This window comes from Falco naumanni, unplaced genomic scaffold, assembly GCF_017639655.2.
Source record: "Falco naumanni isolate bFalNau1 unplaced genomic scaffold, bFalNau1.pat scaffold_71_arrow_pat_ctg1, whole genome shotgun sequence".
Taxonomy (NCBI): Eukaryota; Metazoa; Chordata; class Aves; order Falconiformes; family Falconidae; genus Falco; species Falco naumanni.
In genome coordinates this window covers 72792-84625 of record NW_024427563.1, presented here as the reverse complement: position 1 = coordinate 84625, position 11834 = coordinate 72792, and the positions used below count along the sequence as shown (strand labels likewise).

The 11834-nt window shown below is 52.2% G+C and overlaps 1 protein-coding gene across 1 annotated transcript in view; it reads right to left on the bottom strand.

Annotated features, from left to right (window-relative positions):
• LOC121082326 (hydrocephalus-inducing protein-like) overlaps positions 1–11808 on the bottom strand; it is a 22197-nt gene extending 10389 nt beyond the window's left edge. The window contains exons 1-3 of the mRNA XM_040581671.1: positions 11710–11808; positions 9957–10076; positions 6416–6550 (exon numbers count right to left, since the gene is read on the bottom strand). Coding sequence (XP_040437605.1) covers positions 6416–6550; positions 9957–10076; positions 11710–11808 — 354 coding nt within the window. The remainder of the gene's footprint in view (positions 1–6415; positions 6551–9956; positions 10077–11709) is intronic.
• Positions 11809–11834: the final 26 nt, after the last annotated feature.

The window sequence follows — 11834 nt, the reverse complement described above, 5'->3', positions numbered from 1 at the left end:
GATGCTTTGATTCCGAGGCACCAAAACAGAGTCGCTTCACGCAAGGGATCACAGCACTAATGGAACCTGCTTCGATCGCCACCGCAGACTATTGGAAGCACCACTGAGAACCCAGCTGTGCCACAGCACTAACTCCAACGCCAGCAACGCGGCGACCTCGTTGAAGCTCGGCAGGGGATGCTCAGGTGCACTTTCAAAAGGACTTCACCACATACGTGAGCAACGGTCAGTCGCTGGGGAAATGCTTCACAAGCTGGACACGGTAATTGCTGCGATGCCAGGCGAGTGTAGGGTACAGCTGTATTTCTCACCCCCTCCCACAGCCTTACAGGGCCAAGGCTGGGGACACGCACCCTTCAAAAGCCATCTGACCCATCTCCCCACACCAGAACCGGCTCAGCTCTGCACCCAAAGTGTCCCTAGAGATGTTTCACAGGTACTTCAAAGCACTAACAACTCCACCCCTGCCCTCAGCAGCCTACGCCAGCTCTGCACTGCAATTCAAGAGAGTTCTTCTCTGCCTAATCTCAGTTTCCCTTTACATCTCACCCCAGCCCCAGGGGACACAGAGACAGCTCTGGCTGATGCCTTAATCACACCCCTCTGTAAGGCCTGTTCTAGAGGAGTAAGTGACGGGGTGCCTGGTTAGCACACCCACCCCAGGCAGGCGGCATCGGGAGCTGCACACGGGGGACACTCAGACACCCCACCAGAGCAAAGCCGGCTGTGCAGTCCCAGCCACTGCCTTCTGCAGAACAGAGCCAGGCAATCCCCCCCCATCCCGGCTGCCTGGCGTTTAGCAGCAGGAAGGCAAATCAAATTACCAAAAGCATTTTACTGTAGGGATGAGCAGATCAGACCCCAGATGGATGGCAGGCACCGCTGGCTGCGCTGCAAGTACCACCTTGCCCCCACTGAAATCAGTGAGGAAACTGTTGCCCCAGGGCCAGGAGCCATTGCCCCCAGCAGGCTCTTATCGATGAGCTGATCAAAGCTCTGCTTCTCATCAGTCACTGGCTGCCCTGATTTTTGCCCCGGTGCTTTTAACTCATTTGATATTCTTGTAATTGTTGAAGCAGGAAGCGCTTTGATTTAGGAACCGCACACAGCGGCAAACTCCCTTCAGCAGAACTGATCCGGATTCCTCCACGGCTGGGATTTCCTGCTCCCATCCCCTCCTGGAAGGGCCCTAAGGCAGCCAGCCCAGGCACAGACACGTACCCAGTGCTCCAACACAACAGCTGACACCCAGCGCCTCACCCACCACCCAGCGCCTCGCCCACCGCTAAGGTTGCCAAAACAGATGCTGCCCCATCCAAGGCACAAAGAATAAAGAAGGATCTCTGTTTCTAGACATCTCAAACAGTCACCCTACAAACTGCACAAGGGCTTTTGCTTCTCCTATTTGGAAGGTAAAATACTAGCAAGGGAACTGCAGCAAGCAACCTGCAGGATTTAACATCATATTGCAGGCAAGGGTTTCATCTTCAGCAAGTCTTTGTGAATTAGCAAATTTGTACTCAATCTTGCAGCCCAAGCCCTCTAAAATAAAAGCTACGGGCAGCCCATATGACTTTAAAGCACCCATTATCTCCCGGGTACTTCACCTCCCAGACTGTTCAGATGCTCAGAAACTGCATTAGCAAATGGAGAGTGCCATTTGCTTTTGCTGTTGTTGTTATTTCGGCCACACTACTGTAACAAAGGCAAGTCCAATTGAAAGCTACCTGCCTTAGTCAGTCTTGGCATGCCATATTTACTTACCTCTCTCTTCCAGATGCCAGGTAGACAGAAGAGGATGCAAGTACAGATCAGCAGGGAGATAAAAAAAAAAAAAGGAACTTCAACAATTGGAGGTATTTGAGGGAAGTAAAAGGAAGTAATTGTCAAGTCGTTGTCATTGCTAAGGAGCAAATGGATCAACAGCAATGCAATTAAGAGCCCAAGAAATAAATCCCCCCTCCCCCAAAAGCAAGCACTGGCAGCCTTCCCAGCTCCCTTGCTGGTGAGGGGCACTGGGACCACCTGCACAGCAACGCACAAGGAAAGGGAATTCTTTCTCCAGGGACCTGAGGGCAAGGCTAAAGCAGCAAGGGTTTGGTTTCACAGAGACAACCACGAGCTTGGGAGAGAAAGCTGCCTCTCGCCATTCCTGCAGATGCACATTATGCTCCAAGCCCCCTCTCCAGGGACACCGTGGGACATGGCATCCCGTGCAAGGCTTGACTCAGCACTTCAGAGCGGGCTGACCCTTCAGCCACGCTCTACCACCCCACCAAAGTGGGACCTTGCACCAGGCTGAATGCAGCGTCAGCCCAAACAGGGGGAAAGCCAAGGCAGAGGGGTGCTAGGCAGAAGCTGGCTGCTTGTGTCGCTGTGGACCCATGGTCCCTTAAGCTTTTGAAAGCTGAATTGCCCCCCTGGGGGGGGAACGGGTTGCAGTCTCCCCTGCAGCACTGCCTCGTGCTACCGGGACACTACCTCTGCTACACGCTTGCTTACAGCCTGGGCAACTGTTGAGACCAGTTCAAAATCTCGTTCTGCTTCGCAACTGCAAACCCTTAGCAGACTGTTTAAGACCAGGTTTCTAAATAGACATGCCTGGATGACAGAGGGGCTGCAACCCATCTATGCTCTAAAGTCTGTTGTGTTTAGACACAGCTTCAGGCTACAGATTTTCATGAAAACATGACTTCATCCTTCATACAACTCCCCTCTCCATTGCAAGGATGACAGACAGTTGTACGATGGTTCCCCTTCTCTCACACCCCTGTGACAAGCAGGAAGTTACAAGCTCTGGCCTTCCAGGTATCACCACTGGCATCTGAACTGGCACCCGCTGGAACTGAAGCAGCTGCTCATCTCTGATGTTGTTTCAGGCTCTCTGCAAACTCAGGGGCTAACGGTAATACTGCCACAGCGATATCAACCTTAGCTGCCCACAACACCACACTCGGATGTCAGATTTCCTGCATAACCCATCCTAAATCCTGCACTGAATTCCTTGCAGCAGACGACTTGCACAGAAAAGATCCTTGTAGCATGAGGTCACACGGCAAGCCAAGCAGGGAAAGCTCCCGCTGAAACCCTGATATCAAAGGCTGGAAAATAAGGGCCATGACAAGAGAGGAGGGACCGGAGGATGAAGATCCAGTCGCAGGAGAAGGGGGTGCCCCTGCGCCTGCCCCCCTCAGCTGCCGGTTCGCAGCACTCTGAAATGAGTCGCTTAGCTCCAGGTTCGTTTGGCACCGGGCCATTTGCCTTGGTCTTCTGCCCCTTTCCTCCCCACACGAGCCATCTGGAAAGTATACTTGGAATAGCTTCTGGGCGCTACAAAGCATCTAACAGGGCTGCGCTGAATTGTAAAGGACTTCACTTCACCGATGCAGTAACTCGCTGTCCTGTCGTATTTCATATTAATCAATGTGCATTAATTCAGTCTCCACCGAGCACCAGTAATGAATTTCACAAACCTCACAGACTGAGCTGGCATTGCCGGAAAATAATGTATGGCTACAGTGAAAAGAGCAAGAGGGCAAAACAGAATAAGCTGTGCTGGTTTTATATGCTTCTTCCTTCCTTCTTCCTTTACAATAAACTATTAATAAGCCTGAAGGACACACAAATGGAAGTGTTTCTCTCTGTTGTTAATCTGCCAGTCAGTGCCACAATGGTTCCCAGTTCAGCAGAGACTGTCAGACCATAATGCAAGGACACGCAGGAATGTGGGCTGGCACGAGAACACCCACGCTGTACAACTGGAGCCACAAAACAGAAACGTGCAAATCAGAAGCAGCAAGAGTAACTAAGTGGAAACGCTGCCCAGCAGAAAAATTAGCAGTTCATTTATAACACAAGTGCCAATAAACCAACAGACACGTCAGCTGTTTATTTATTTTCTGACAGTCCGAGCACGTGGCACATTCCCAAATGACTGCGAGACAGTAGGAAACTGCTCATTTTCCAAGAAAGGGCTACGTGGCATTTCAGCCACTAACAACTCACATGGCCCGATTACTTAGGGCTTAGCCACAATTTTACTCCTTTCAATCAGGAGTGACTTCACTGAAGTCAGACTTACCCCAGGGAAGAACAGATTCAAAGCAAGAGAATTATACAAACCAACTCCCAGTCAGGAAGACCCGCATCCCAGTTCACTGGGTTACCCACAGTCCCTGTGGATCGTGCAGCATCAGGGATGTAGGGGTTGTTCAAAGGCAGCACTCCTGAGCCTTCCACAACTAACACAGATACTCTGCAGGCAAGCAACTGCAAGCCCAGCGCAGGTGGCTTTACAGAACCATTTCCCAAAGCCTGCCTCTTGGCCAAGGGCTTTGCAAGGTGCTCTGCGCCTCCTGACCACGCTGTGGATGCATTTCTAGCTCAGCTACAGCACCCTGGCACTTCGCTGATTCACACTCCATCACGTATGAGCCAAAACATTCCGTTTGTACAAAATTCTGGTTCTGCTGTACAATCCCCATGTGCTCCTCACTGAGCAGCACGCATCCCTCTCCCAATGCCCTGCAAGGAGCACAAAACCCAGTTCGGCAGAAACCGCCGTGGTGTCGCTGAAGCTGTGCAGAGGACCTTGCTGGCACAGCTCCCTAATGCCACACACTCACCAGTTCAAGGGCAAGACAAGGGACAAAGTACTGGACATGAGTGCTCCTGGGGGTTCTCTCACCCTACTTCTATTTGGGGTGATGTTCATCTGTTGCTCTGCTGCTTCTCTCTAGTTGAAGAGCAGCAATTTGCCCTTCATGGGAACCAATTTACTTCCACACCCAAAATGAATGCTAATTCATACTAATAAATCGCATTTTAAAGGAAGCAGCGTCCTCTGCAAAGCCTACCTCGGTGAGGTTAAGCTCTTATGTCACTTGGGCAGTATGGAGAACTGCCCTAGGCCAACATCATTTTTACCTTCCATACGAATGACGTAAAACCATTTCTCAGTCCCTCCCCAAAGCAACAGATCATTTCACAAGCTCAGGGAGCCAGGGACCGCAGGGCATTTCCTCTCTAGTTTGCTACAGCCACGCTGTTTGAGGATAGGACAGGGCATTAAACTAAATCTAAGCAGCGAACGCACGATGAGAGAACAGCTGTGCCCAAAGGGATCCTGCGCCTCTGGCCTGGTGCGAGAACGCTCAGCTGGCTCAGAGCGACCCCCTCACCTTGCATCACCCACAAAGTCACACAAAGAACCCTGCCAAGAGGCAGCAGAGTGCTGCTGGAAAGAGTCAGCCTGTCTGTATTCCCCTGCGATGCTTCCTCCCTTCCATGCCATGTGCTAAACCCTTCTGCATTAACAAGCCTCCAGACGACACTGTCACCCCTTCACATCACGGCACAGTGCAAGGCTTGCCAGAGCCACAGCACCGATGTTCCAACCTGCAAGCAAAAGCATGGCACATGGGGCAGGGAATAGGTGCCAGCTGACACAGCAGCCACAGCCACATGCACGCAGGCACAGCCACACCAGCGTGACTGCCCAAAGGCTCCGGGGTAAGTGTCTGCCTGCAGATTCTACCTGCCCCTTCAATGCCTGGGTGTGCTCCAGATGTCTCTGTCATCTGCAGCACACCGACCCCCTGCTGATTAAAGACATCTAGAGCTCAGTGCGGCTGTGCCAGGCTGGCTCCCCGCCACGAGCACAGCGCATCTTCTCCCCTAGAATCACAGCTGGAGCACAGGCAGGCAAGTATCCTCAGGGGCAGCACAGCGGCAAGGCTGGAACACAGAGGCTATGAAAAAGCATCACCTTCGCTCCAGCCCAGGGTGAGGAAGGGAACTGGTTGCCAGATGGGAAAGAGGAAAGCTCTCTGCATCTATTCACTCCTCTAGTCTTTTCCATCATAATTAAGCCCCTAACACTGAGTAGAGAGGTGGGATGGCTAAACATCAACACTCCTCCTGGCCATTTTCCTACTGTCACACGTGCACCTTCCCCTGCAAATGCCCAGGAAAGCACAGGGAGGGAACGCACAGCCCGTCAGTCCCTGCTGCGGTGGCATCGCATGGTGCTGCCAGCCAGGCTGCCTGACCACAGCCTAGAGCAAACCTTGCAGCACGGCACGGGTTATAACCAGTGCGCAAGGAAAGTGCCGGCTTCAGACAGAACGTTCCGCTGTCTCACTGCTGTGTCCAACGTGATACACATTCCAGTGACTCCAGTTTTCAAAGGTGGTGGTCCTCACTCTGATCAGGCTCAACTTCGCGTCCTCCAAACAACAGGTCAATTTTAAATAGGCTTTTGTATTTATAATTATCAGAGCAAACCCATAACCATACAGCAACGGACAGATATTAGCAGTGCCGCAAAACCCACAGCAGACGCCCCGTTCTGAACCCAGCCCCGCAGCTTCGCCTCCCGCTGAAGGCACCTGTCTCTTGGGACCTCCAGTCTCACCTTGTTCTCATTGGGGGTGAAAACGATGTGGAAAGTCACAAGCATGCCAGGCGGTACTTTGCGGCACACGGCATGGTGGCTGATCAACTTGAAATAAGGTGACCTCTCCAAGGTGACCTTCAGCAGCTGAGGAACCTGCAGAAAAGGTAAGAAAGTATGATTTTGCAGCTCGTGGAAACAGGAGGAGAAGAGACCTGCCGACAGCCTTCCTTAACCACCTTTCCAAAGCACTTTTAGCTCTGGAGGTACGTGCACATAATACACAAGAGTCAACATTAATCCCTTCTGCCTGGGCAAAACAGCTCACGGCCAGAGGCAGCAGGGCAATGAAGGAAGGGCCAAGCAGGGAAGACACCAGCAGCACCGAGATATAATATCTGAATCAAGCCACCCGTGTATTCAACAAGCCCAAAGAACCTGCCGGCTTCTGCCCGTACACATCCAGGCAGTCATGCCCCTAGAAGGGGACTGTGTTATCTGAAGGCCAAACAGTACGTGTTAATCCTGGGGGAAGGAAGAAATGCACTTTAACGTGCTGCGTTTGAGCGGGGCACTCAAGCTGCGGTGCTACAGTCATGCGGGCAGACCAGCAAGAGGAGGAGACCACACATACTGTGGCCTCACTGGGAATAAAAGCAGGCCTGAAGAGCAAAAGGAGGACCATGGGAAGACAAAGAGACAACCCCACAAACTGAGGATGGCTAGGAAAATTCACAGGGAGCTGTAAAGAAGCAAGGGAGAAGCACAATACGCTACAAGGAAAGGCTGATGCAGAGGATGAGAGCCAGCAACTTGACAAAGTGATGGAAAGCCAGGCGACCCCCCCCAGGCTGTGCCTATCAACTATGGGCTCCAAAGGCATCTTCTGCCTCGAGATACATGACCGGCACTGACTGGCGCTGGAGTCTCGGTTTTAAAAGCCAACCTCTGCTCTCTGGAGGCTCCTGCTGCCTGTGACCGTAGCCAGGCAGCTGCCAGCGCAGGCAAGCCAGATCCCTGGGGACCCCTGCCCACCCCCAGCAGTCCCTGCAGGCACCCTGCTGCACGGTTCTGCCCTCTGGGACACCACCAGCACACAGACAGCACACAGGCATTTCTCAAGCACATTGAGAGCGACGCCTGAGCACCAAATCTCAACGTCTAAAGCAGGTGATTTGGACTGACGGGCAGCTTCACTGACAAACAACAAACCCACAGGAGGCTTGGAAAAAATGGAGGCTCGTTCTGCACCACCCACCCGAGCCTGGTAACCCGTGGCCAAGGCAGTCCTGAACTCTCCAAACGCCCTTGGAACCCAGCAGGGTCCTGGGGCAGCGGGTTCCAGGAGCCAGTTTCACAGTGCACACAAGCAGTTTGGTCACCAAGTCCCTTAGGAGAGGAGCACGTGTGGCTCAGACCTTCAGCAAAAGCCACCCGGAACACCTGAGGGTGCTGAGGAACAGCCTGAAGACAGAAAAGCAATTGTACAACACAGGTAAGAGCAGTAAGTATATAGCGAAGCACTTCTGTAGTTGCACGATTACAGAGCCTCTATTTGGAATATATTTTGCTGTCAGCTGGATTTTTAGGGGGCAAACAACTTCAGGCTGCCGTGCAGTATAAGATTCAGAAGAATCTGGGAAACCAGCGCGAAAACTCTGAGACAGAGCACAACACTGCTCTGCTCTTCTCCAGGACATCGCCAAAAGCCAACAAAATTAGAATAGAACACTCTCTCAGGATTATCATCTCTACCTTTCTGTATTTAGAACATACCAAGGATTTTCCTTAGAGCTGATCTTACTTTTACACCCACGCTCTCCAATGGTTGAGGTCTTACCGGCTTCAAAACTAGTTCGGTTTGGAAAAAAACCCACATTCACACATTGCCTCCCCCTTTACAGGGCACGTAAATCCCAAGGCGCAGCTGGACAAGTTTATTATTCCTTACTGGGAAGGGCAGAAATGTTATGCAGATGTTCTTTTCCACCCTGAGGAAGCATGAACAGAGCAAATCAACTGTTTGCCTGTTGGCTGGTACTTGGCAAAGATAACCATTTTGAAGTGCTGCATGGATAATGGAGCAGCTGAAGCCAAAAGACTCAGTGGGAACGAAGCAGAGAGTAGGAAGAGAGAAACTGAGGCACATTTTAATTGGGGAAGAAGATACCTACAGCAAGGGGTGCCCAAAACCCAGTGCAGACCACACCAGTGGCATTCCCTGGGTGCAGGCACCCATGCCACATCTTATCCACGTTCCCAAGTTAAATGCCAGACCAGGAATGGTGCAGTACTCTCCAGGAATAACTGAGGGACCACACACGCATCCTTCCTAGCCAAAGGGTCTTCCCTTTTCGCCCACATCCCTGTCAAAACCTGTTCTCTCAGGAGATTCTTGGACTTCTCCCGCTGTCCTTCCACCCGCAATACACCTTGGCAGCTTTTTTTTGTTGTCCACCTGTTTGTCCCCCCCAGCAGGTAAATCTGGAAATCTGGGGGGAATTCACCGGCTCTTGCGCACACTTCCATCTTCCCATCCCACCCTCCCCTCACGCATACCTCTTATTCTTCATTACAGAAGAGTACCCTTAATTACACCTCTCTTCCTGACCTTTCTCTGCTGCCAGTGCACTTACTGCTACAGATCAAGAGAAACCCTTGCGTGTAGGAAAGTGTGCAGGGAGAGAACACCGAGCTCAGCTCCTTTCCTCCCTCTGCCTTCTCCCACCAGCTTGCTCTTGGCACATGCCTCATTCCAGCAAATATTTCCCCAACTGAAATTCAAAAGGTCTCAACTTCCCTCTTTACAGTGGAACAAAACTGCTGACATTTTCCAACTTTTCCATTTGCAACTTTCTTGGGAAATCTCAAAATGATCAGGTTTTTCAAGCAAAGGTGGAGACCTCCGAGGGCACTTGGCTCTGAACGTGCTGTGGCTCTCCAAAGGGAAAACAGAGCATCACGTTGCCTCAGAAAAACCTGAGCAGAACCCAATTAAGCTTAGCAGGAGCCTGAAGCGGCACCTAAAGGCCTCCCACTGCTTCTGCTACATCAGTCTGTTTCCACTGCTGTTTCAAAACACCTTTCCTGAAGCGCTGTTACCACTAATTATAACTTACTCCAGCATAAAGTGGAGAAGACCCCACCCCGAGCTCTGACAGCCCGTTCAGCTCTCTGTGCAGCTCACCCAGAGGCAGAGGTGCCCTGTGGAAACCAAGATTAACCACGGAGCCACCAGGACGCGGTGCACACTCGAGGGAAAGCACGAGGGCAGGGAAGAACTGTACAGCCCCCCAACATTCCCAGCCGTGCAGGGCTTCCACGGGGAAAGGTGCTGACTAGAAAAGCTCCTTTCAGCTAGGTACTACCAACACACAGCCAAAACCAGGGCAAGAAACCTCAGCATGGCAAGATTTCCACCATCTCGCAAAATAAAGGTGGCGAGACCTTTTACTCCGGATGCGCTGTGCTGCAGCAGGTGACTGGCTGTGCTGTGCACCGCGCGGACAACACTGCTCTCCAGTTCCAGCACAGGGTTAAACTTCCACATCCCAGCACCTACCTTGTCCTCGTTCCTCAGAATCAGTGGCACTTCATAGACCTCGTAGGGGACGTAGCTCTGGAATACCACCTCTGACGGGAAAGGCTGGAACGAGTGCTGTTTCGGGGAAGGTGCCGAGAACTGCAGATGCAAAACAGAGTTTCAGCCGCTGGGAGAAAGATTCATCAATCAGAGAATACTACATCGGTCCCCAGTGAAGTACAGTCTCCCGGTGAGTACGCCTGCCCAGCTCACGCCAGGGGAACGGCAGCTCACCCACCTGTGCTCTGAGCAGATCAAAAGTTTCTGGGCCACACCGAGCAGGCTCAAGCGAGCAGCTCTTTTGCTGGCCGTTTCTCCAGGTTTCCTGCTCCAAAAGGCAAGGCAGCGCTTACCTCCGGCAGAGCGCTGGGCTAACAGTCACACAGCTCCAGAGCACTCACTGCGAGAGCCGTAAGCACTCGTGCAGCAAGTGAAAGCCAAGAATTTACAGGAGACTCCATGGGAAACAGTCTGGGGATTATCTTTACCCTGAGACAGTGACCAAGTCCAACCCATCCTCAAATCTCTTTTTTGATACACAGCCTAGAAACCATGAGGAAGAGAAGACAGGCCAAAAAGGAACACCGCCGTTAAGAAAGCAACAGATGAGGTGATAAGGTTCAGCTCCTTCCCCAGCACTACTGCGCAACTTGAGTAAGGCTGGACTTGGCATCTCCTTTTCCCATGAGCTCTCAACGGATGCTTCATTGCAGTCCATTATTGCCATGTCAGTTAGTACCACCACCGAAGCGTGCCTGACGACACACAGAAACAGCAAACGCTTACAGCGCAGAGGCATTACTTGGAGAAAATCCCTCCCTGCTTTGTCTCCCCCCTTCCAGCTGAACTCTTCGCACTCACAAGACACAGGCACATCTCCTGCTTCTGCACAGCAGTCAGGGTCGTGCTGAAGCCAGGAGCCACAGCACCCGGCCAGTTCTGTGCGTGCTCGTCCGAGGCGTTCCCAACCTCACACGCTGTCTAGGGCAATCCCCAACCAATTTGTTACAGGTCTCTTGCTGGCACTTTTCCACTCAACAGCCTACCTCAGTCATCTACCCCTTTGGAACGTGCGTTACACTAAGCAGATGTGTAAGAAGAGCAGCTTTCAACATACGTGTAAGCAAACACTGATCCAGATAAAGCACACCCGCTCCCCTCTGCCCAGCGCCATTCCCCTGTGTACCTGGCAGCCTGCAAAATCTAACACCCCGTAAGGGTCCCACTCGTCGTTCCAACCCAAAGCATTCATGCAATTGCTTGAGCTACACCTTGAGTAGTTACCGTAGGCCCTCAGCCCCCAAAGGCCAACGCAGCCACCACTGAGGGCATCCGATGACCCCAAGCGTTTGACAGAGACTGCACCCAACCAAGGGCTGCCTATTTCAGCAGGAGGGTGGGAAATTGCAAGCTTGCATCCTTGTGTCCCGCCCCAGCCTTCCTCCGGTATCATGCTTTAGCCACAGAAGCTCGTCTCCAGCAAAAGCCACCAACTTCAGCAGAGGTGCTTTATATGGGCTTAGTGCAGGCCAGGACTTCAACAGCTCACTGGGGGAAAACGTTTCACCTTTCCCCCAGCAGAAGGAACTCCACCACCACCAGCAGCAGTTTGAAACGACAACAGGACTTAGTCACCAAAGTATTTAGATAAGCTGGAGGCAAGCCTGTCACAAGCATAGGCCCACTTCAAATGTCACGTCAAACAGCAAGGAAAAGGGCAAGAAAAGGCTACCTTTTGACGGGAGGCTTCGCTCACGTCGAGAAGCTGGGTAACCTGGGGCCGCCGCATGTCCCGAGTGCTGGCCAGCCTCTGCTTGGTGCCAAGAGTCATCTCCTTCAGGAAGGCAGAGGGAGTCA